This window comes from Scomber japonicus, chromosome 5, assembly GCF_027409825.1.
Source record: "Scomber japonicus isolate fScoJap1 chromosome 5, fScoJap1.pri, whole genome shotgun sequence".
Taxonomy (NCBI): domain Eukaryota; kingdom Metazoa; phylum Chordata; class Actinopteri; order Scombriformes; family Scombridae; genus Scomber; species Scomber japonicus.
In genome coordinates this window covers 25,403,171-25,429,911 of record NC_070582.1, presented here as the reverse complement: position 1 = coordinate 25,429,911, position 26,741 = coordinate 25,403,171, and the positions used below count along the sequence as shown (strand labels likewise).

At 40.2% G+C, this 26,741-nt stretch overlaps 1 protein-coding gene across 4 annotated transcripts; it reads right to left on the bottom strand.

Moving 5' to 3' along the window:
* Positions 1-1,843: 1,843 nt before the first annotated feature.
* LOC128358462 (protein arginine N-methyltransferase 8) lies at positions 1,844-23,758 on the bottom strand. 4 transcript variants are annotated; one of them, XM_053318755.1, is made up of 11 exons: positions 23,684-23,758; positions 22,910-22,950; positions 19,023-19,170; positions 17,242-17,397; positions 13,056-13,119; positions 12,117-12,259; positions 11,575-11,662; positions 9,163-9,278; positions 6,281-6,431; positions 2,456-2,577; positions 1,844-1,927 (listed from the first exon to the last, which is right to left on the bottom strand). In XM_053318755.1, exons 1-11 carry the CDS (start codon positions 23,756-23,758, stop codon positions 1,844-1,846), a joined length of 1,188 nt encoding a protein of 395 aa, XP_053174730.1. The 4 variants fall into 4 exon arrangements, with proteins under 4 accessions (XP_053174730.1, XP_053174727.1, XP_053174728.1 ...); XM_053318752.1 differs by lacking the exon at positions 22,910-22,950 and having other exon boundaries at positions 19,023-19,268; positions 23,690-23,758; XM_053318753.1 differs by lacking the exon at positions 22,910-22,950 and having other exon boundaries at positions 19,023-19,259; positions 23,690-23,758.
* Between the last annotated feature and the right edge of the window lie 2,983 nt (positions 23,759-26,741).

The window sequence follows — 26,741 nt, the reverse complement described above, 5'->3', positions numbered from 1 at the left end:
ATATGACCAGCAAGGTTTTGTGTAATTTGAGCAGCCAAATCTTCACAATACTTAGGTGTGCTACTGTGGACAGATTCCTAAGGTGCTCTTTCTATTTAAATATTATTCTAGATAAATAAGATGATTTAATATGTATAATTGATTGTAAGCATTGAGTAATAACTCATAAAGATGTATTGCTTATTTGTACCAGTCAATGCCTTGTCAAATACCAGGATCAAAGAAATTGTGTGCTCCCAGAAGGCAGCATTAAGTTTGATCCTGTTACTAGCATAAAATGCATACTTTATAAATAAACTAGTTTCATCTATTGCTCCAAGGTGCTCATACTGCCCTGAAAAGATTCAGTTGGCCCTCTGGCACACAAAGAAGACATGGGGATCAATGCTGGTTCTTATCTCTGGACACAGCAATATCATAGAACACACAATTACCAGATTCTTTTCAAAGATAATTATATTTGATACTGTTTTCCTTAATGTTTGAGGCTCATAGGAACATTAATGTTAGCTTTTAAAAGCATTTAAAATCTCTTCAGATAAACATCTTTACTAAAGACAACCCTTCATTGGGTACCTTGGCAATGACCTTAGTACAGTAAGAGCACCGTTGAAGTGGGAAGTCCTTATTGTGTGCAATGCAGTGGATCAGGACTAAGTCGTAAACTCCAGTATCATATTGTGATGGTAAATGGTACAAGAAGCATGATTCTCAATGATTTAGGTTCAAGCCAGTATATTAGCACAGGTCTTCAGATTTTATCTCCTAAGAATACTTCACTGTAATGTGTAGCAGGCTAACTAAAACTTACAAGCATCCCATCTGAAAAATCACAGATTTCATACCTGCTTACAAATGAATTTATAGGATATTAAGGGTTAGGTTGCTTGACACGTATCATGTCCACATGTAATTGTGGTGCTTGAGCTTGTGTTTTAAGAAACAACAAATCTCGGACAGATACAGTGTAAAATGAGAGTGGCTAGTATCTATATGTAGAAAAAAAACTAAATGCAGCAGTGCAGAAAAAGAACCAGGTACACTTCGGCACTTGTCAAGGCATTTAGGATGGAGGAAGGTATGTTATTGGCATGTCAACGTCACCTCTCTGATAACACAGGGCACATTGTTAGTCCAAACTGTGCAACAGTGTGACACCTTCTATTACACAAGCTACTAGCACAGCGACTATTCAAACACACGTTACCTTTCACATTACACATACACTGTACGCACCTACGCAGCTTTTTCCTTGGCTGTGGTGTTCAGTTCCTTTTAGTTTTCTAACATTGCTGATTTATACTAAACTCATACAGCTATAAACTTAATTGTTTTCTCTGATAACCATTCCCTACAGTACATAAAATGACATAAATATTAAATTTATTTTCTACCTACAGCTTTGACAGAATGTGGAAAATACAGTACTTTGTTTATGAGCTCTACTGTATTTTAAAAATGCCTCTCTATCCCTCCATGAGGTCCAAGTTTATGGTGGTAAACAAATACTGAACAAAACACACAGATACATCACTCCATCTCACATATACATACATCAATAATCAGTATCACTCATCAAGACCATAAAATATTCCTGACCTCATTTTATGTTACATTCAGAGTTGTTTAACAGTCAGCATCAATAACTTTCTGTCTTCATGAGAAACTGTGGTGACAATAGTGATATTGTCAATGGGGCCAACTCTGCCTGGGTTCTACCCTGGTGTTCCCTCTTACTCTTTGCCCCCATTGTATCACACTGTGTGTGGATTAAAGGAAGTCTCTGTCTCCTTCTGGTGCTCAGGTGTTGTACTCAGTGGGGCACTAAGGTCCCTGCTCAAACTTAACGCATCTTGTAGTCGTGGGATATGGCTGCTTCACACAACTGTCCTTTGAAATCCAGCTCGAAGGTAAAGTCCAAGTCACGCTGCCAGTTGACAGAAAAAGAGAAGACAGATTGTTTTTTCAGAGAGAAGTCAGAGAAACAAGACTGCGAGACAGACACTGAGCAAATATGTGTCAGAAAGTGAGTGAGGAAAAAAAGACAAGAGGGTACTCTCAGATCAGATTTTCAATTTTGCCATGACAGCAGGACATAGTGTTAAATAAGCACAGACTGTTTGTGTCAGACAACAAGAGAAGCCATTTCCTTCCCAAAGGGGGAGGAGAGGACACTGACAATGTCAACAATAAAATCTATTATTTGTCTGGAAGTCAGTGCGCTGCTGTATGCTTGACCGCTACCCAACACTGAGGAAAAAACAATCTGCCGTGGGCAGGCAGCACAGGAAATGAGTCACATCTTAGCTTGGATATATAGACAAGAGACCACTTAATAAGCATTATTCATATTATATTTACTGTGTTTTTATACATGTATTTATTCAGATTTTATATCTATCTTTACATGTACCATATCACCTACTCAGTAAACATTAGATTGTGCAGTACTCACAATGTTTTTCTCATTGGGCTTCATAGCAATACTGCCAGTGATCTCCTCTCCTCTTCGCACTGTCAAATAGTCCTCCAGGTAAAACACTGTCTGCTTCCAGTGGGTGTATGGAGCATCAGGAGCTGGAACAAGCACACACAGGCACTTTACACACACACACAATACAGTCATTTTAATCTTTTGACCCCAATTCTGTTCTGTTTGAGGTCCTACCCTATTTAACAGCTTAATATACACTGCCTGGCCAAAAACAAAGTCGACACCAAAAAAAAAAAGGTTACACACATGAATCCTGGCATTGTCATCTTGGAATATGCATGCCCATATTAAACATAGCCCTGACTTCTACTGTTGTTTTTCTATGATTTGATTTCACCAAACGTTCAAAACTTAAATGATTGGTGAAATCAAATCGTAATAGAACTCACGGCTATGTTTAATAGTGAAAGTAAGAGCATTTCCACGCACACAATGCAAAGGGAACTCAAGTGATTGGGACTGAACAGCTGTGTAGCCTTAAGAAAACCACTAATCAGTAAGGCTAATCAGAAAAAAGGCTTCAATTTCCTAGGGAGCATAAAGATTGGACTCTGGAGCAATGGAAGAAGGTCATGTGGTCTGATGAGTCCAGATTTACCCTGTTCCAGAGTGATGGGCGCATCAGGGTAAGAAGAGAGGCAGATGAAGTGATGCACCCATCATGCCTAGTGTCTACTGTACAAGCCTGTGAGGGCAGTGCTATGATCTGGGGTTGCTGCAGTTGGTCAGGTCTAGGTTGAGCGACATTATGTGCCCAAAGAATGAGGTCAGCTAACTACCTGAATATACTGAATGACCAGGTTTTTCCATCAATGATCAATTTTTTCTTCCCTGATGGCACGGGTACATTCCAAGATGACAATGCCATGATTCATCGGGCTCAAATTATGAAAGAGTGGTTCAGGGAGCATGAGACATCATTTTCACACACTACTTCCTTATTGTACTTCCTTATAATAACAATGCTTTATGGTCATTTCTGTATGTTGTCAATTGCATTGAATGTTTGTGGGAGCCCAGTTTGTGGGAAAGGTTATGTTTCAATACTTTTCTACAAATCATGTCTTCATAACGTCAACAGAAAAACACATTTAAAAGCGGGGAAATTTGGTTATTTTTTTCAATGATTATCATCATAATTTTTAAATATGAAGAGGCATGATATCAATATCAGCAAAACACAAATGTTAAGCCAAGTGTTTTACTTTGGCAACAGACCAAAGTTGTAGTGTTTCAGGCACAAGGCAAAAGTCCTTGTAAATGATGCATTCGTTAATTTCTCTACCCAGTTAATCCTCTTTAATGCTGCCAAGAATCTGCTATCTATGCCAAAATATACACTGAGCAGAAGGTGGAGAGACACCCTGTAGAGGTTGTCAGTCCATCATGGTCTCATGGTGATACCTACAGTCTCTTGTCCACCCAATGTGCATGTCAGGAGGACAAAAGCACAACATGCACAGAGAAAGAGCAGAGGCAGGGAACTGATTCTATCTTTCCCTCTTGAGTCCAAGATGACAGCTCTAAAATTAAAGGTCAAAAATGCGTGACTGGATTCCTGACCTCTCCACTGTTGCTCACAACAATCATCTTTCAACACTGTTTCACGTTGTATCTATTGTGCTACCTTAAGTGCAGTAAAGTGTGTGTGTTTCCTGTTTGCGTGCAAGGAATTAGACGGTTAAAATCGAACACCCCAGCCCAAAAATATATGTGAGCAATGTATTCCCCAGTGCCCTGGCCGTTACTGATCGCCTGGCCGAGATTCAAAAAGGTCAGCTGCACTTAAATCGAATTTCTGCCAGCTGTCCTGGGGCAACTTGGTAATTCCGCCTTTATAGACGAGCTCTTTGAGTCCATAGATAAAAGGCCCTGCCAATCAGCACGGCGGCAGCACAGGCCTGGCAGTAGGTTTTTGGGCATAGTTCACAAGAGACACTGACAAGCATGCTGTATTTCTTATGCTAATTCTTTAGATGAGATGGCATTTTTACTGACAAGCATGAATTCTAATCTTTGACCCCTGCTTGCCCTTTTTTCATTGGCTGAGAGTGTGCATGTGTCTGATATAACTGTCCTTCAGGACTGTATGGGGAATCAATGGCACTCTTTGGCTGTGTGTGTGTGTGTGTGTGTGTGTGTGTGTAAGTTTAGATGTGAGTCTTAAAGTTTAGGTAGGCAAAGAGCCTTCAGGTCTGATGTTGGAAAACAGACAAAATTACAAAAAATCCATAGAATGGGAAATGAAGTGAGTTGGGATGGGCAAAAAAAGCTTGAGTTAGCAAATCATTTTATATGGAGGAGATTAAAGGTCCTGATTATGCATTGATTTTAATGAATAAAAGATGATCGATGGTTGCACATTTTTATTCAGATCTATTGCACAAACAAACCTTTACAGTCGTAAATCCTGGGTTTGTCTTGTTTTCTCTGAGTAAGATGTCTTCCACTCAATCACAACTAGAGGTCAGTCACACACCGAGTCTGACACAGCATAACTTAGACCGGTCATAAAAATTCAGCTCATGATCATCAGCCTGATCTGAAGTGGTCTAACGTACAATGACATCCACTGCAGTGATCCATGGTTAAAGCCTCATCACACAACTTGCCAGAAAATGGCCTTTGATCTATAATTAGAGGTACATCTAAGCACCATAAGGAAGGATGGCAGTGAGTACACACACAAAACTTCCCCCATGACCTGCCAAGAGCCTGCTAGACTTCTTAGCTTTCACATCTACGCAAAGCAACTACTAAGGTTAGTCATTGGCATGACACACAATGAGCTTGAGGAATGGACTACTGTATAACCTGAGATGTTTTGACGCATGGGTGTTACTCCCGTTTTAGTTCAGCTAAAATAGTACTGCGGGTGCCATAGTGAGACTGCTCTGCAACTGATTACAGATACCTGGCTGGCAATACTAGCTCCCACATAAACTCTTGATTCTGGGTGGTTTCTTCTGCCAAATAAAGTCAAATACAGTTCCAAGAGAAGTTTGTCTTTACTCTCTTGTTTCTTTCCATGCCTTTCAGTAGTATATACTGTTAAGTGCTTGCTGCCAGTATCCCATAATTTATTGCAACATGATTTTGGACACTCAAGATGGCTTCTTGGCAAGGAAGGCTGCCAAAAAAATGTAATTTAATTTGCAATGTAAACCTACTATCATTAACAGTTTACTTGTTACACTCGACAGACTAAAGGCCAAAAGTCTTTTTTACACAGGAGTGTTTCTCAAGAAAATTAATGATTAGGCTCATGTTTTTCTTGCTAATTTCTCTCAATTACATTCTTGTTGAGTCCTTTTCAGCATATGTTCTGTTCAGTTGCTCTGATATCTGTGCTTTTATCCTCTCAAACAGAGGAAATGTATTACTGGTTGTTCAGTTCACTCCATCGCTTCCCTTTGTTCTATTGCTGAGGAAGAGAGGGGCTGCTTTCTTTAACATCAACTATTCTATCAGTACTTGGCTCACTGAAGACATTAAAGGAGGACATTTTATAGTATATGGAACCATAAGCACCTTCAAGGTCAGTAAAGCATCAACTCTGCTGTACAAGTAGATACTAAATCTGGACTCTGGGGGGCACTGTTCAGTTGCTGAAGCTTTACTCAAATCTCTATGTGGAGGAAGGTAATCCTTTTTAAAAAAAACAAATACCATTACCATAACTAAAATAAATATACCATAGCTTTAATTCTTCAAAGCTACAGACATATACCTACACCTACACATAGGTCCCCATATTGCTGTATACAGAAGTATGAGACATCTTACCAGTGGAGAAACCGGTCTTCTTGTGACACTTGGTGAACTCAATGTTGAAGTAAGTGACCAGTGCATGAATGTAGTCATTCCTCTGGATCTGCAGGCAGAATGATGAGGTAAATGAGAGGTCCTCAGTCTTTACCGTGTAGATGTCCACCTCCTGTTAGAGCAAAGAGATGGATGCAAGTCATTGGTCATATTTCTCTGTCTCTCTCTCTTTCTCGATCTCGAAGTGCTGGTGGGCAAATTTGGACAGAGCCAAGCTAGCTGTTTTCAGTCCAGTTAGCAGGTGGCTCCATATTTACCATACAATACAAGCACTCAACTTTGGCAAAAAAGTGAATAAGCTAATTTCCCAGTTCCTCAGACCACTTCTTTAAGTTGCATTTATTTCTATTCTAACATCAACCAGACCATTACTTAGTCTAACCAACAATTAAGGATCTGACAATCTACCAATGATCTAAAAATAACGAAACAAAACATCATGGCCTCATGTATATTGACTCTGTGTTCCTTTGGGTTCCAAGTGTGTGTTCAGTCATTTGGTTTTTCTTACTTTTATTTGGGTTTTGTAAGTTTGTTTGTTTGCTCTGTTTTCCCTGTGTGCTCCTCTTCACACCTGCTCTGCATTTTCCTCATTAGCCCTGCCCTGCTCTGCTCCTTGCATCTTCCCTAACCAATCAGCTCCCAGCCTGCCCTTGTGTTGTGCCACCTGTTCCCTATTGTTTGATCAGTTTGATTTGTATTTAAGTCTTGGCTTTTTCTTCAGTCTTTGTTGACTCCTCTGTCTGGTTCTTGTCAGTGTTTTGCATTTGGGTCTATATGCTCCACTTTAAATGACAGAAACAAATCCAGACTTTTTGTGACTTCACTTCACATACAAAGGAGACCAGAACAGTATAGTGTCCACCCCTTTTGAGACTATGCCACAATCCTAGTAATCATTGAGAATGAGGCCAGGAACCCTTGTGTCAGTATGACGAAGAGAGGGAGGCTGGGGGTCATCTGGGAGCTCTAACTATTGTCAGGCTCCAGGTGTTATTCATGTATGGTGCTAGGAGGCCAAACCGAAATGAAATGAACGAAACAAAATGTTTCCTGGTTCCAGTCAGTTTAACAGGGTATCGAATACCATATCATCCAGCGAGGCCATGTTTGGAAAAGAACGTGTTGTTCCCGATTCTTGTTTACTGCCATGTGAACAGCTCTGCGCCAACATATCATGTTAGCTTTGATTGCTGAGTAACAGTGGGGACTGCAGCTCACCTGAAACCTAGAGCACGCTGCAGGGTAAACATGTGGGCAGGAGGTGTGATAATCTTGTTTCATGTACTATCCGTGCTAATAGATATTCACTACTAGCTTTCTGGCTTTGCTGCCAGATGTCACATTTGCTGTGGAGGTATGAGCCTTATGTTTGCTGGCAATAAAAACAATGCAATATTAATGTCAGATTCCCCCCGCTGCCTACACATTTACCAGATATTTACTCTGGCAATGCAGAATAAAGTCACATTTCAAGGTTTAACACAGCAATATCATGCATTGCAATTCTTACACGCAATTACATTAAAGACCAAATAAAACATTTTAAGAGCACTTTCAGACAGGTTGGAAATATTAAAATAATTGTTTTCTCCAGGATTATATTTGTACTGATCCTCACTGAGTATTCTTACCAAAGTTTCGAGCAGCAGCTTAATATCACGAGGTCCTATGTGTGACTCCTCGCCTGTACAACTTTAATGAGGTCATTCAGTAATCCATTTAAAGACAATAAAGCTTGTCAACAGGGTATCATTGTTGCAAGGGGGATTTTATTTCTCCACAAGATCCAAAGACGGGCTGCATTCCCATCAGCTTCATAGCACGTTTTATTAAGCTCTCATGACTGATCACTGTGCCATTTTTCTTTAATATCTCAGCATTAGAATGAAATACTGTCTGATGTCAAAGAAAACAAAACAAAAAAAGTTCCATAACAATCAGAGGCATGAAGGAAGTAAATCTAAAGTCCAATCAAGGTATAATCACACAGATGTGAGATGGGAGGGGGTGTCTAATCAATGGCAGCAAGAAAAAGGCCACTATGGCTCCAAAAGGCTCCTGATGAGGAGCACAGTCAGGACAACTAGACAGGCTGCTATTGTCATGCATGACACAGCAGCCTTATCAGTTTAATCCACACGGTGGATACAATTAATCAATGACACTGAGTAGTGGTAATTGCTCTATACATACACAGTATACACAGTATATACAGTATACTGAACAAACTCAATCTGCTGAACATTGGATATGATAGCAATCTCCAACATCTACTAAATGGACATTAAACTGTAACTATAACACACTATATAAATATACAGTTGACACATTTGATAAACAGAGTAAACTCAGTCTGCTGATGAAGATTATATGATATGATAGAAAGCTCCAACAGCTACCAAATGGATGTGGTGATGAGTTTCTTTTGTCAACTGCTGATTTCAAGATCAAAAATGTAATTTGAGGCATTTGAAGTGCTTGGAGTACTGAGGGAAAAAATGGAGATTTAAACATCCTACATCTTACCACTTCTTTTCTGTGGTAACTGAGCCAACTCAATCTGCTGATCATGTGATATGATAGCGAGATTCAAATGTTACTAAATGGACCTTGTGGTGAGATTCTTTAGTCAATTGCTGTTCTCAAGAATGGACTTTGAACCATAGCTGTGATAATCTCGTGATAGGATGTTGCTGCTGCATCAGCTGATGGTCAATGCCACTGATAGAAAACACCTGCTTCCTACAAATTATTACAAGGGTGATGAAGGCCAGTATTGTGTGACATTATGAAGATAAAATATTGCATACACCACTGTAAACTCTATGCATTTTACGAACCTTGACCAGGCAGGAGTTGGTCACCACCTGTTTGGAGTCCACAACATCCACCAGTGGTTCCTTCATGGCCACATTGCGGATACAGGTCATGTCAAAGCCATACACGTTCTCCCACCCTGTGAATACAGTATCATTACTTTACCATATTCAGTTGGTCCCTAAACTGCAAACATATTAAATATATTTCTTCTTTTGTTCAATTTTGTGGGTGGTGAAAGATAAAGGAGATGTAAACAGTTGGTCTGCAGCTAAACAACAACACAACACACGGGGGTTTTATCACAGATCTTCCCAGAATAATCTGATGTACTACCCCAGAGTCAGACCTCTTGTGATTTTGAACAACAGTTCTCATTTTGACAGATGAAAGTCACATTGTGTTCTAGGATGATTTGTAAATATAAGCCTCCTTCAACACAGGCTCCAAGTCTTTCCTTGGATATCCTTGCTACTTAGGTTAAATCATCCAATACATTATTCATTAAGCTCCTTAAGATGTCTGTGAGTGTGAGCAAACATCTCTATCATGACCCAAAAGGAAAGAACTACTTGAGTGTGCCAGAGAACTGGTGATAATGAACAGGTCACACATCCCCGGGGACTTTGTAACGTACTGTATTTGCATTTCTTGCCACTCACTTAACTAAGGCAGTGTGCACGCCAGAGTAGCACTAATGACCACAGGATGCTCTTAGAATACTGGAGTGCTTCAGAAGGCCACTTCTAACTCAGCCCCGCAGAGAGAAGGCTGTGGTCAGTATAGTATGCCCACTTGTCTCAGCACTCACCTCAGTCTCACCATGTGTACAGTTCAGTTACAGAATAATGGCAGACTAAAGTGTATCCAGGCTATACAATGCAGGGAAGTACTGTGATATGACTTTCTGGAGATATTATCTTGTGCGGTGTGCTTGTATAATTTCCCAGATGGGGGAGTGTGAGTAGGAGGCCTATGGGTTATTGCTCTGGTTCTGTGCCTGTTGTCATCTGGGTATTGCACCGCCTTAACACTGCCCACAGCCCTCCTTGCAGGCTTAGATTGGGATGATACAGAGACAGAGAGGCTTGTTGACTTGTAATATCAATTATCGCCTCTGGTGTTATGCCTGAGGAAAAGTTCAAAATCATTTCCAGTATTGAAAAGGTTCTATGTGAATGTAACCACATTTGTATGAGTGCAATGTGGGGTTGTGGACAGTTTTGCATGCCCTGCTCGTTTCCAGTATAGAGACATAATCCTTGTTATAGCTGCCCAAGGGGCAAAATACAGCTACTTTGAGTATACCTGGGATCTGTTCCATAAAGCAAGCTCAGAAAAGCGGCGCTTATTTATCGAACACCTGACTTGAATGAGCCTAACAAATTAGATCAGGCTAAAACAGTTCCATAAAGGCCGATCCAAATTCTCGCAATCAAACTACTTCAAGACACGCTCAAGTATTTAGACTAATTATGTGTATATGTGACGTCGAACACAGATCAAACTAATTCACAATGACAAAATCCACCATAAAAGAGCCACAGAGCAGCAGCAGAGTCTCCAGCACACACTTCAGCTGGAGACATATGAAGAATTTAAACATATGATCACAAAAAACAATAAATAAAATCCAAGAGAAAGGCTGGCAGGAAATTGCTGATCGATTGAATGAGTCTGATCTGTCTGTGAAGGTGCGCTCTATTGCAGTGCCCTGTGTACTATGGCAGCTCTGTCATGTACAAGCTCCTCAATCAAGGGACACGACTTGACTAACAGGCAAACAGTGCATGGGCTGTGGTCGTTATATAGACTGGACCTTAATCAATTACAAGAAAAAGGGAAACGCCTAGACATGCATCCACTAAACATGTCTTGTTTACTTTTTATAAATTATTTAAAATGTACAAATCAATAACCAATACCTTTTTAAAACAGCGCTTCATACCAGGAAAACAGCAGGTAAAGGCATATGGATTTAAATATTACATCTCTTGTCCAAATATTTTTGCATAGCCTGCATACACACGTTAAGTTGACTATGTACTCAATATATATATATATGTATGAATGTATATTTATTATTAAGTCGACTATATATATGTATAAGTGTGTGTGTGTGTGTGTGTGTAGATAGATAGATAGATAGATAGATAGATAGATAGATAGATAGATAGATACTGAACTGATTTTCTTTTTAAATGATGGTGATTAATGAGGCCATATAATATGGTATTAAATCATCTCTTTTCATTCATAAGTTGCCGTGGTAACTGAGCTTGAACTATACTGAGCTTGCTTTATGGAACCAAATCTACTGGAAAATTAGCCAGACTAACAAAAGAAGCCTGGCTTATTTGGTAATCCTGCTTTATGGAACAGGGCCTTTCAAAATCCAGGTTCAGGTAATACAAACACCCAGCTTATATACTTACAATGTATTTTGAAGTCTTTATACTGCCTGTCCTCTATGGCCACCACATACAGAGAGGCACGGTCAGGAAACATTAATCCACCGGGTTTCTGTTTGATAAATGAGGTGAGGGAATAACTCAGCAGTTAATTCTGAACACATTATAAAAGGCCTACATTACAGCATTTTTGACATTTCATTTCTCAGCCAAGTACAAGTTTTAAATTATTGAGGTATTATTGTTCCCTCTGTGTGCAGACAGATGGAGCATGAACTTTGTTCATCATGTACAACTGGAAGACGAAATAAAACAATACATAATAAAAATACATAATACAATAGTTTCATTAAACATTAAACATCTATTAATGCCACAATGCTTTCCAACTTTTAAATTGTTTGTGTTTCTGTTAATGCAATACATCCTGGCATTTGTGGCTTAGTTTATCCCAGGTAGCTTAGTAACTAGTGTTATTGCAGGACATGCTCACATACAATATTGTGTCTGTAGCACACACACACACACACACACACACACACACACATAGATCTCACACAGCATACCAGCCACTTGTCCCTGGCAAAGATGACAGTGTTGAGCATGGATTCATAGAAGAGGCAGTAGCCCATCCACTCCGATATGATGATATCAACCTTCTCTACAGGAAGTTCCACCTCCTCCACCTTACCTCTGAAGATGGTGATCACTGAAACACATGACATATCTTTTCAGTCTTTAGAAACTCCTAAACAGGAATGATAGAAAGAAAGAAAAGTTGGTACAGTATGTGCTAGTATGGCAGCCGTATTGTTCATATGGAAATCAGCAGCCCAGCTGGGGTTTACAGAGTAGAACTGGATCTTTGCCCTGCTTGAGATTAGCTGACTTCAGCTTTGTTTGTTCTGCCTTGGCGAGTAGTTATTGAAGAGTTTCCCTGGTGAATACAAAGTGTCTGTCTGAATGACATGTGAACCTTCTTACTCCAACTGGTGATTGCTTTCTGCTTATTCACTGTCCTTCTTGCGCCAAAAATGAATACAGTGTTAACTCTTCTTCCAATTACTGTTACATACTTGATATTCATGAGGGTATATGGTACATTTGCTGACAGGGTGGTTTATGGAGCGATTATTTGGCAGATGCAAAATCAGTAAATCCATTTTGAAAGTTGCAGGGGTATTATGGTAATAAAAAACATGCTTTGAAGTTATATCATATGGAAATATGTATGTACAAGTGAATACAAATGAGCCCATCCAGCACAGTATTAAACTATAAATACAGATTCAAAATTCAACCAACAATCATTTCAAATCCAAACAGTGGCATACAGATGAGCACCCGTCTTCTTCATTTCCTCATGTTAATATCCGCAATCCTTTCTTCCTTCCTCTTCATTTACTATATGAAATTACTATATCATTACCAAGTTTCCACTGTCTTCCACTCAGAATAAAGTGCATTGTCATCAGAATGGAAAAGGAAAAACTTTCAGCTCTTACCACTGTGGAGGTGGTTGGACTTGATGATCCTCTCTGAGTACTCTGATATACTGGAACATTCAATCTGGCAGAGAAGAAAAAAAAGACCAGCTGACCATACATCAATTACTATTATACTTTAATGGGATGTCTCCTGCACTTATAATGACATGTCCTCAGTTTGCCTATAATGTAGTCTGAGAACAATTTAAATTGTATTGTTGCACTGATGATTGATATGAAGGAATACATCTCAGATAGTTTTTATTACTAGTACTTGTGTAATAAATATCACACAGGAGTCCAGCTGCAAAACATAATATACTATCTTACATTGACATTTGATGATTGATTAGGTTTTTGTTAGTTTGTGTATTAAACATTTATAATGACTAGCTGTGGTTGCAAAAGATAGTCTAAATTTTAATTTTCAATTACTGCTTCTGTAAAACCATTTCTGTCCAATACTGCAGCCACTCCTAGGCTGCTGTTTGTGATAGAAAACAAGGTCATTTTTATTGTTTCTTTTCACTCTATGGGTGGCTTTCATTCCAGTCCTGATTGAAATACTGTAGGTTTGCCCCTGGTTAGAGAACTCAGAGTATTAGCTGTTGACTTGCTGTTGCCACATTATTTCTTTACACAAAAGATCTTCCACTTACACACTGCCGGAGCATCTTACTTTAAGTAATTATGGTGGAGATTAGTCATTGATCAACTGCAACCAGCCATTTAGCCCAACTGGACCTTGAACTTCTACTTTCATTACTCTTTTGTAATTTCAAATTCTTTTAAATTTTCCTCACCACACTTTTCTCTTTATCTCCCTGCTTTCCTCAGCCTCTCCTCCAAAACCTGCAATCATTTCTCTAAGCAGCTTCCATGAATCCTCCGTACCCTCTCTTCTTCTGAGCTCCCTTGCTTGACATATTTTGCTATTCCTTCCTATACCTACCAATGCAGGTCTTCTGGCTGATTTATGGGTGTGCCAGCAATAACAGAGTTACAACATGCAGTAATAAAGCTTCTTCATTCATCAAAAGAAACTCTGGACACTTCTAGTAAGCAGCTCTCAAACAAAATAAGGACATAATTCAGCAGGAGTCATTTGTCAATACCAGACTCTTACATCAGGGAGTCTGGGAGTATAGATTTTCAGCTCAGTGTGTACACTGTGTTCCACCATTCCAGGGACCGGATCTGTCGGAGGTGTGCAGACTTATTCGTGCAGCATGAGATCCATCTGGTCGCCATCAAGCAGACGACTCTTGAATGGATGAACTGTAGGTGATCTAGATCGTAAAAAAGGCAAAGCCAGGCTGGGACCCTTATGGAGAGAGAGTGGGCTGGAAAATAGAAGCACTCAGGTGTGCGTTGGACTCTCGTGGAACAATGAGGTCTATTTGGCTTTTATTTTAGGGGCAGAAACTGGTTTGACATGCTCTATAAGCAGCACATCAACTGTGACATTGCTCAATTGACAGATATCATCTTGGATATTTCTCTTTTATTATTGCAACCCAGTATAACACGCATACTGAAATAAAACTCTGGCTTGTGATTTCTAGCTCGGGTCCACATGGACTTAACATTAGCACTGCCCCCCTCGAGCAACCCCATTCTCTGCTGCCTATTAGTAGAGGAACGGTCAGGAGGTTGCTGGTGATGCCCACAGCCTTCTGTCTGCCCATTAAAAACCAGCTTGAATCAAACACCTACAGTAATGCAGCATCAGGCGTATATTTACACTTGTAGGCATAGGCGTGCATGTGTATATTGTTGTGCCGTTAGCATCTGCCAATGCCAGGACTCTAATTGGCAATGATCTCTCATCTCTTTGTGAATCTCTATGAGAGGAGACAGCCATTAGCCATGTGTCCATCTGAGTCTCTCTTCAGAGGGAGTACCAAAGCCTCGAGGCACATTGAGAGTCAACACCCCCTTACCCGGTGCCTCTTTCACCTCTCACTGGTGTCAGGAAGAGTCACTGTCACTGTAGTCATCCCTATGGGCTCCTGTTAGTCCTTCTCTCTAGAGACAGCAAGTTTCAAACTTCGCCCTGGTATCAAGGCACCTGAGTCATAAGTTTGAAACAACTATCCTCTGTCAGGGTTTCACTTTTACTTTAGTTTGAGTTGGTTTATGGCAAATTTGAATGCAAACATACATGAAGAAGCTTAGATGTATATCTGAGAGAGATACCTGTAAAACTTTTTTTATTGAGTCTCAGTCATAAATTCAATATTTCAACATGTTACATAATTGTCATCTCTTCATACATCTCTTCGTCATTACAAGAAATTTTACATCCCTACCAAACACAAACACTGTGACTGAAACTATACAGATAACAATATAACTTTGATTGATGGACTTTGGCAAGGTGAACCTCCCGTATTACATATAATTAAAAGCCAATAGATCCTAGTCGTGATTACAACTTGGATGTTAATGTGAGCTATGTTTACAAGTCTGATAATAGTAACTATTATGTAACAAAGAAACAAGAAAAAAGTTTAGGAGAGATTAAAAAATGTCCTTTTTTTTCTTTTTTTCTTTTTTTTTTCTTTTTTACAATCAAACAAAATACATTGATTCATTCTAAAATGTGATCTTTCCCTAACTAGGATATCTCTTCCAAATGCCCACTGATTTCATTCTGATGAGCATGTAACATTAAAGTCCATCTCATTCATTTATATTTCTTAAAATCTCTGCACACTTTTTTGCTCCCATCTACCCTTTCTGCCTTTGTGTCAGTGTGCTCACTGCTCTAATTCCACTGATTGTAAAGGAATTTACACAACCATGCACACATGGGGTGGAAATTCTAGTCTTTAATCAACTGCAGTGAGTGCAGTCTATATATTGAAATGTCCCTGCTGTGTGGTGCATGCTGGTCGAACTAGATACGCTCTAAAAATGAAAACTGCAGAGCATAAAAAAGCTATTTGCACCGCAAATCTTGAATATTTGGCATTGTGTGAATGGAAATTATGTTTGGACCTCCACCCTGAAATTGGCTAGACATAAGCAACAGCCAGAACCTTTCCATCCTATCAGAAAGCTATTAGCTGGGCACAGACATTTCAAATGTCTACACAACCACTGCCTGTTCTTACTCTGATGAAAACATGCTCTATGTAAATATTAGCTGCTGCATTTTATTAAACAGTTCTTACTCTCCAGATTATAATAAACACTAATTAAAGTTTTATGTTAATCATTTAATGATGTATGAATATGGGGCTTTAAATGTGGGCTTAATATATCAGTTTTACATGGCTCTGACACATATGGACATATTTTATTGGTATCCTGAATCAAGGTGATCATTTTTCCCGCTTTAATGACGTCCATGTTTTAGAGTAATGTTGTTGCTGGCCCACATCCCATTCCTTCCACCTCACAAGCCCATCTTTCACATGGCGCTTTATTGGGTTTAGGTATGATAAAGGAATGGGGCTTTGGTGCAGAGCTCACTCTAAGAGCATCTGAGTCAAAGGTGAACTAAATCCCTGAAGTCTTAGTCCCATTTATGTGGGAACAGAAAGAACTGTGCCAGATGGGAAGCAGTACCTTAATACAAAAATGAGATAAAGCACAAGCTTCAAGTATGGAGTGTGAGGATGGCAAAGACAGTGACAGAGACGATCTGCATGAGACAGCAGAGGACTAAAGGTAAACAAATACGAGAAGTGAGGCGAAATCACACACAGGCACACACACACACAAACAAATAATGTCAACGAGTAGCTTAGGACTCTAAGTCTCTTGGCAATTCCAAGTTAATCATTCCTCCCCTGAAGCAAATATATGCTATCTGGAGCCACCGCACAAAAATAAGTTCCAGGTGGTTATCCCAGGCTAGTGGTGTGCATCCAGCATGTATCCTCAGACATGCCCTGACTAGCAATTACCTCTCCTCCAGTACACGATAAGAGAGAGCTCTCAAATCAAAACGGCTCAGCCTGTCAATCTGCTTGAGAGGCCACACACTTTTATCACCTGTCAGACAAGATATTCCTTGAAGATTAAAGGGAGTCTGGGGAAAACAGTTAAAATGTACGTACAGATACACAGAGACGCAGTCATACACATAGAGTACATGCACACAGTGTGAGCAGGATGTCAGGCTGAGTCAGGTAGTGATTAGATCCTGATGGTTCTGTCTGATAATGCACCACTGAAAGGAAACACATCTTACCCCGTACACGTGCTTTGCCCCCGCTTTGGCCGCAAACATGGACAAGATCCCAGTCCCGCTTCCGACGTCCAACACTATTTTGTCCTTAAACACGTGCTTATTGTGGTACATGGAGTTCCTGTAGGTGAGCGTCCTCACTTCGTCCTTCAGCATCTCCTGGTTTTAAGCATATGACAAATAATATCAGGAAGATGTTGACAAAGCTTACCCCTGCAGAAAGTGACTTTTTTTCCCCCTAGGACTTAAAGCTGGCCATTGGGGGTCTGGATTTGCTGCAATATCTGCAACAGACCAGTGATAAATAGCACACAGCCCTCACCTAATCTTACTCTATTTCCTCTTGGGCATATGGTTTTACATTCAATCCATAGCTGGGTGTTTCTGAATACACCTCGTGATCCTGCAGGATCAGCCTGTCTGCATCTCTTCCCTGTCTCCCTCATTGTGTGTGTGCATGTGTGAGTGAGGAAAAAATATTCAGAACTGACAAAACCACACCTGACCTACATTCTGAAAATATGAAAAACTAATTTCACAGGTCACACTCAGAACGTGCTGGGTTTTTTTTTTTTTTTGCAGCCTTTAAAATGTCCTCTCTTCAGAATAGAGCTGATCTCTGGGGGAACGGCTAAGCATGCCAAAATATTCAAATGTAGTTCTGAATAGTAGAAATACAACATCCATAAAGAAGGAAAGACATGTTATTTAATATGCTGAATAAGGTCTGACTCTTTATTAAGACTGGAAAAAGTTGAATCGGTTTTGAACTTAATCAAAGTTGTCCGCTGCAGTTTCCCTTCAAGTAGAGCTTACACAAAGTCATCTGCTTGAAATTTCTTATGTCCTTTAATGGGATTGGCTGACCATAACCCCAACCATGGCCCTAACCGTCTCTGACATAAAGCATTTATTAGTTAGAGGTAGTTGGGCCTGCCCAGAGCAGGAGGATGAGCTATCAGGAAGGTTGAGTTCAAAGAAAAAAGGTCACACATCAATAGGGGTGTAAATAGAGGGAAAATAGGCAAAAGGAAAAAGGCCAATGTCAGCTGAAAATCAAGGTAACTGTTAGTGTGGCCTTTTCAAGATTGAAAATTCTGCATGTCTGTGCTGTGTTTGCATAATTTTGTTCATTTGGGTCACTTTTGTTGGTTTTCTTTTGACCATAATCACATTGTATCCACAGATCCCATTGCTGAGATTTAAGGGCACAGCTACTCTTTTAGAAGTGTAGAAACCACCTGAGTGATTAAGCAGGACGTTCACAATGTAATGACATCATTTACACCAGCTTTGGAGAAGTGACAAGAATAACGTTTTCACCCAACCTATCTATGTATTTATTAGCTAGATCTTTTAATCTCTTGCTCCAATTACATCCAATTTAATAAAGCAATGTATGATTAATAGGTGCACACACGCCAGTTGACTGAAAGTGAAATAAATTGCATTAAAATAAATACAATTGATTTTAATACATTTCTGAAGTTTGTAGAGCTGTGATAATAATTATTTGTTGGCTGAATCTGATCAGACAATTAGTGCGCTGAGTACTGCAAACACTGCACACTGCACAGTCCGGAAGCTTCTATATTACACGTGCATACCTTATTTTTAGTTCAGAGTTATTACGGACAATTATTTCTTTTCTTGGGACTATTTGGTAAAAAAACAGCTATCATGCATGACTCAGATATAGTATCAGTATGCCTGACTAATAAATACAGAAATTAGAAACAGAGTACATACAGTATCGTTGACTGTCACAGGACATACAGGCGTACCTCATGGATACCAAAGTGGGCATAAGAGTCGAAGTAGTAGTCTCGTGAGGTCATCTCCTCCGGGTTAAGGAACTTGGACATCTTGCCCCGGCCAGGACAGCTGGGGAGGCTGGCAGCATGTGGCGTGTGTGGCGGGATAGGAGGCCGCGTTCCATGCTGGATGGAAGGCACAGGCTTGGGCAATGAGGTGGGCTGTGCCGACTGGGATTGAATTATACGGACAGGCTGTGGCTGTGGCTGAGGTTGCTAGAAAGAGAGCGATAAGGAAGAAAAACACCTCATTAATTCTGAGGTCACTGGGAGTTTTTTTTTTTTTTTTTTTTTTAAGTCAAGCTACCTTTGGAGTAAGAAATGTGCTTTCTTTTGGTAGCTTTCGAGTAAGAGAGTGATTTATCTTAGTTGATACACCTGAAAACTTGCAGGATTGACAGCACACCTTCCCTTTCAACCAAATACATCAACAGTATTAGAGGGAGCAGTTTGCCTTCATGGACAGTGATTGGCTTCGACTTATCACCCATTCCCTTTAACATTTTGATCTGCTCTCTTGCCTCTCAGCTCATCTGTCAGCTTGCTATTCCATGAAGCTATGTGGTGAGTTCACAGAATCCAGAGAGTCCACTGACTCTGGAGGAAACTCGGCTCACTGACATGAGGTCAGCATGTCTGTCAACAGAAGGCAGAAAGCAGGAAAGCTCTGCTCTGCACACAGGGCACACCCATAATGCCCTAATTATCACCTCTGAGGCCTGCTGAGAGGGTCTAACCATGGTGAGACAGCCATGCAGCTCAGCACTGAACCAGTAAGCCAATCTGGTGTTTAATCTCATTCCAACTCTCAGGCTTCTAAAAATAAATGATAAATAATTGTCAGTGTGGACAAAAATAAGTGGTATTTTATTTATCATATTTTTATTAAAACAGTGCATTTGATATTGTATCTGGGAGAATAAACAAAGGAAGAAGAATAGATATTTTTCAGGCATTGTATCTATAATTTTAGGACTAAAGACATTCCCACTACTCTTATTGCCTCTTCATTTTGCAACATATTGAGGAACCTGCTTCAGCATGTTTAGATGTTGCTATTATATCTTTTAGAGCTACAAATCATGTATAACCCACCCCTACCCCCTCCTCCATCTGGCTTTTCAAATGGTGGTGATGTATCATTATTGTTGAGGCGATGGACAGCAGAGACTTTTTTAAGTTGTAGTGTTAAGATTTTAACAACAGCCTTAAGGGAAGTCTAGCTCTACATTTAATACATCTGAAGCATCTGGCAGAAAAATATTTGCCCTAATAAATGATAATGCTACAATTTCAGACAGTTATATTGATTTAAAGCTGCTTTAAAAAAGGATCAAATAATTGTATTGCCCTCCACACTATTAAGCATTTTCTCATCTGTCAGCTTTTTTTTTTTTTTGCTTTTTTTTTACAGCCTGCAACTTTACTCTTTTGGTTCACCCTCCCCAGCAGCAGCGGCAGCAGGCAGCTGTTTTTAATGACAACTCTCTGGATTTAACTTAACTTCAGACAGTTAGTGACTAGCTCATGAAAACATTGTAGCATTTAATAGCCAGTCACCAGATCTCCCAAAAAAACATCTCTAAAGAAATGCTAATGTTGTTCTGTGCCTGCTGGACGTATAAATTATTATTTGCTTACCACATCAACTTGGTCAGGTCAAACATGTCAGTGTTACGCTTTCAGCCTTACTCTACGTCCCCTATGTGAAAATCATTTAATCCAATGGGACTGACATATGACAAAGTCAATAAGGCGGATAACCTCAATAACAGATGAAGTCATACTGTTGTAACTTACAGCGCCATCACTTTGTGACACATAGATCCTGTGGACTTAAAGTCAGATTTGTGTCAGTGTCATTGATTTTCTTGTTTGAGAAAGTCGATTATCCTCCCTCTGTTCTTTTTTTCCCTCCACTCCTACTTGTATGTAATGGCCATCATATTTATCTTTGTCCTCTCTTTTCCTGCTGGGTTTAAAATGGAACACGGACAAAGTGACCAGGAAAATGATGTGTGAAAATGCCTGCTCACAACATGACGCATTCACACCAAAGCTGACCCGGGTCAGTTAAATATCAGGTGCACTGATAGAGATCATTTCATGGAAGCCCAGTGAGCCTGCTGCTACTGCACATGCCATTTTTAGTGCTGGTCCTTAACTGCACCTGCAACATCCAAACATGAATAAAAAGAAATACCACCATCGTCATGTAACATTTTATACTAAAACTATACAAATATTCTAAAGATTCAACTGTTAGAACAACACTTAACTACTGATCACATTTGAGTGCTGCCTTCCTCTTGGTTTAAATCGGTTTGAAGTTGAGCTGCACAAACAACTTTACCAATGGAGTCTTTGAAAAAGAAATACAAATGCTGAGCAGCATTACGCTTTCATCATCCAATCTCTGGGAAATGAGAAGATCAGTACCACTGCTTGGTATAAAGTTCAGAGCGTTTTGATTGTTTGTTATATAAAAAAGATCACATGCATTGCCAGGGGCTTGTAATTAAATAGCAAAGACCAACTGTCGAATTTTTCTAAGCCGTGATGTTGATCTGAAGAGGGATCACTTTAGTACAGTACAGCACATTCTCACAGCACGTTCATCATTTTGGTCATCAATTACTCAATAGTGTACTTAAAAAAAATGTTGTATTTTAAACATCTGAAACTAGGGCCATCTAACAGATCTGTGCAGTTTAAGGTGTGAAGGCTGTAGGTTAATTCTTGGCTGAAAAAACTAAAGAAAAAAAACTGCAGCGAAAGCACAAAAAAAGCAAGACTTGATCAACAGCTGGCTCCGAGCCAAGACTCACAGAGTCAATAATTACAAGACAGGGCCACAGAAGAGGCGATTAATGATGCCAAGTTTAATACAGAATCAGATGAGCACTTTCTAAGAAGTAGCAATGCAGAAAAACAAAAATCACTCCGAGCCGTCATTAAGAGACAGATTGAAGTAGACTTGGGGTGCAGTACGGTCAGAGGAGAGCAGCTGCAGAGAGTGTAACTGAGATGCTGTGACACAGGAAAGACAGGGTGTGCACGTCCTTGCCACTCACCCTTGAGACAGATAAACACATCTGAGGTTCTATTTCCGACTGGATCCTCATTTCTACATTGAGGTGAGGCTTGACATTTGAGAAGGGCATTCACTTGCTACTCATGTGTATGAAGAATCACTTTGTTTAGCTATTGAAGTTGACCCCTGTTTGTATACTGTTCCTCCTGATGTCAGTATGTAAATTAGTTGGTAAAGTGTGTGTCTTTACTGCTTATAATACTTATTTATGGCCTACTGTAACTTTACTTAGATAAAGTCACAGGTAATCAGTGTCTTCATTCATCCTTTCATGGAAAATAAAATCCTCAACCAGTCAGGAAATGCAACCACTTTAGTCCTCTCCCATTACTGCACTTAGGCGCCACTGATAACACAAATATTCCAAAACAGCAGAGAGCAATAGAAGGAAAAGATCTATCTACCCAGCATCCTCTTCTAATGTATCAGGTGCCCGCTGCCTTCAAGAGGTAGGCATATTGATATGCTGTGAGTTTGAGGAGGGCTTCTCCTGTGAATTAGCTTGCTTTGAGGGAACTTTTGTGATGAATAATGTATAATGAAGCAACATGAGGCTGTCTTCAACTTCACAGGGCGGTTTTAATCTTTTAAGCATTCCTTCCAGATAAACATTGGGCTCGTGCTGCTCCGTTTTGGAATTTAGAGCTGCAAAAAAAGGAGCCAGGGTAGATGAATTCTTCTAAGAAATGTGTCAGGATGAAGATAACATGCAGGGTTACTTAACTCATACTGTGCATTTGGGGAAATAGCTTTGTAAGAATATCTTGGGAGGGTGGGTTGAGGGGTGGGGTGGGGCGTGGGGGACTACTGCATGCATCTTTGGGTTTCCCCTATTTTATTCTATTACAGACACCCCTGAAGGACCCCTGGGCCTTACAACACCGTGTGCTATGCTCACTCCACTTTCTGCAGTCTCAGTCTGCAAGGTGCTGCAGTACCTTGGACAGCGCAAGAAGGAGAGCAGCAATACGGTGTGTCCCGTTCAACCTCATAGTGCCAGATATACCTTATTAAAAACAGATTTAAGACCATCTAATACATAATTTACAAGACATTGCCTGTGAATGTTTTTTTTTTTGTTTGTTTGTTTGTTTCTTTTTTTGATTTGTTTTTTGTTTTTTTGGACAACTGTTTATGCTGTAAAGGAAGGATAGATCAGAGAGCCTTGTTGCAATATCCCATCACTGTCTTGTCTTCTAACAAAAGTGAAATCTCACTGATCCTCATATTGATATCCCTGCAGAACACTCCAGCCTTGGGAGCTAAACGGTTAAAAACGAGACCATATAATACGACCAACTGTGCTCGATGCTTATAAAAAGAATTACTGACTTGTCTGGCGTCTGTTCTGCACAAAACGCCAATCTATCACTCCAGATTGCTGTCTCACTATCCGGACAGTCAACATCCGAGTATTTGTCCGAGATGCAACTTTTAAAAGGTAGCACACATGCTGCAGGGCGCATTTAGGGCTCTGACAGAGTCCGAAAAACTGAGCGCTCTCATTCTAGCGAAGAAAATCCAAGGTGTTCAATACACTTACCTCCATGCTCTCAGATTCCGCCATCTTTCTCCTGAGGAGCATGCAGCGGGACGAGTGCTTAATTCCCATAAGAGCCGGCAAAAATGTGCTTACACCTGACAGAAAACACTATGCGCCTCCCGATTCCCAGGCTCCTTGCTGTAGCTCTTTATCGTTGAATAATTCTCATTCACATCCCATACTGCCAGGTTCCTTTGAAATTCTAAGACTGCAAAAAGACACAAAACTACATGAGGTCCCTAAAGCGTAGCAGCCATAAAGTGTAAATTCCATGGTGCAAAAGTTTGCAGTCCACTGGTGTGCTTTCCTAGAGAGCATGAGAGATGAGAGCATCATCAGCTGAGATAAAATAGGTAATTTAAAAAAGCAACGTCCTATCCCATGACCCGGCAATCGCAGATGGAAATCGCAGAAGATTGCTGCACTTAGAGCAGCAGCTTGTCATGGATTCACTGTTATAGCCTCAGTTTGATTGATTCCTCTACCGCAACATTGTTTCTAAAAATAGTCCGGCTGCCGCTGTTACCTCACAGAGTGAAAATACTTGCATTTGCCGCTGACTACATGCACAGAAATCTGATGAATGCACGCGCCCAATTTTTTCATGTGAGCGTGGATGTCCCCCTGCAATGCAACTCATCTGGATTCAAGAGTCTTTGCTCCATTTATTCGCTCTCCGTGCACACAAAGTGCTGAACGCCGCCTCTGCCACACAGAAAGTTGGAGTTGGTCCACTCTATGTTGAAAACCGAGGACGCTCTGTGCTCAGGTTGCACACAAGAGTGCGAAGAAGTGCTGTTTGCACGCTTATTATATGCTTCACCTGCTCTGCTCACTCCAGATATGAACCAGGACAACCTCAAACACACACACACACACAGACACACACACCCTTCTCCTAGGTTCCTCTTTCCTCTCCCAGCTGTTCAGTATCTCCCTAATGAAAATGAAACTACTGTAGTCCCATGTTGTGAAGTTCTGCTAGTGCTGTGTTTGCAATTTTCTGTTTTTCAACCCTTACTTAATAGATATCTTGTTATAACAACTATACAGATACTACCCACACTGCAGTGCGTTTGGCTCATTCTCTATATTTTACTGCAGAATGCCACTGCCGTCAGAACAGTTTCATAACTAAGCATGTGCTAGTGTATCTCTTCTGTGAAGTCTTCTGCTTTTCCACTCGAGTCTATTTCGAGAAGAGGCCATCCCTCTCTACCACCCACACCACTCACCACTTGTTACATTATTCAGCAGAGAGGGCAGGCAGACACTCACCTAGCAGTGAGCAGGCACCAGGGTAGAAACCTGCCCAACTGCTCTTTTCACTGCCCACACCTTGTGCCACCAAACACATAAATAAACCAGTTTAATGCATGTGCATAATGCATGAACACATGGATACATTATATTACTGTACGTATTCAGGCAGCTACGCATGCAAGCATACACACCTGACAACCCCACACGTGTCGTGTCTTGAACATGGAGATCAATATTTCACCACACAGAGAATTGATCATGCAGTCAAGCAGATTACTGCTAAGATGTTCTTTGATCTCAGAGTAATTACCCTCCTATAATGTGCCGTATCATTTCTGACAAAGGCAGCAGATGACTCGGCTTTCTCACTGGGTCATCGCTTCTCCTCAGCCTCACAGTGAGAGGGTCAGAATCTGAGATGCACTGAAATCTCTTCAATTACCTCATTTTGCTTCTCTCTGATGTGTATCTTTTGGTCTTTTATCACTTCACAATTGATTGCCGCTGAAAATACCTTGTCACTTTTTTCTGATAAAAGAGCAATGCTAAGATCAATGCTAATAGCCTATTGTCCACAGTTACAATAATTGCTTCCTCCTTTCTGATGTAGTGAGAGGATGTGTGTGTGCGTGTGTGTGTGTGTGTGTGTGTGTGTGTGTGTGTGTGTGTGTGTGTGTGTGTGTGTACGTGCATGCGCATAAGAAGGAGTCATTATCTTGGAGAGGACACTACAGCCTTGTGAAGCTTAATTAGGTAGTACTGCCTTTTTCATTCTAGCATGAACTTTCTTAGTTACACACACATACATGAACACACGAATACAGAAGTAACAGAAGCAGCCAGTGACTTGGACTTCATTAGCTTCGGTGTACAGTAAAAACAACTGGAACAACTGTCAGATGTTGTTTAATTATGTGCCTACAGTTTATTATTCAGCTCGGACAGCTGCTTAAAGATTAGCGTTCTTGTATTTACCGCTTTGCTTATTCCTTCAGTTCACAGGAAGCCAAATTTAATAAATATTCCAGCCATATTCCGTTTATCCACCCACCCACTCGCCTGCCTTACACTTGTTTGATTTTGGCTTAGCATTTATTCTTCTCATGTCTGTTTGCACAGAGTTCATGGTGGGTTCATCTTCAGCAGCCAAGTGAACATATATTTTCTCACAGTTTCATATGTTTCTTGTCAGTTCGCTGAAAGCAAATATGACTTTTCATACATGAACTGTGGTGCAGATAAAACAGCTTTTCTGTCCAGTGTAAACAATGAGTTTTGATAAGGAACAGAGTGTAAACCCTCGCCTACCTTTGCAGAAATACCCCAAAATACACAGAGTTTGAATTGTGGGGTTTAATTCAGTTGTCAAAATAAGATTCTACATCCAACTTTTTATCTCATCCTCAACTGGAGTAACATTTCACTGACTCAAATCATAACAAAAAGCAGAAGGTCTGAAGAGGCTAGTGACGTACTTACAATACATACTGTAACTGTAACTGACACAGAAGGTTTTCATTTGCCTCAATTAGAAATCATTTCAATACTAATTGTGTATTGTATCTGGTTTATGAAGCTTTTGTTAGCTTAGTGAAGATCCCTATGAAATCTATATTCATAATAGCTGGATTTTGTCTCACATAAATTCCTCAAGGATGTGTAGGTTTACCAATGAGCAGAATCTTCTTCAGAATCAACTTCAGTTTTACCTTCATGCCAACATCAAATAGCAAGGCAACAGATGGAAAACTGTGTCTTTTATCAGTCATTTGTAAAGTTAACCATGACT

What these genes read in the sequence shown, in the direction of transcription:
- LOC128358462 (XM_053318752.1), bottom strand. Translation starts at nt 23,758, where the DNA reads ATGGGAATTAAGCACTCGTCCCGCTGCATGCTCCTCAGGAGAAAGATG. An exon ending in CCCACTTTGGTATCCATGAG is followed by an intron (nt 17,398 to 19,022) that starts GTACGCCTGTAT and finishes GCTTAAAACCAG; the next exon opens with GAGATGCTGAAGGACGAAGT. An exon ending in GGGCAAAGCACGTGTACGGG is followed by an intron (nt 13,120 to 17,241) that starts GTAAGATGTGTT and finishes CTTCTCTGCCAG; the next exon opens with ATTGAATGTTCCAGTATATC.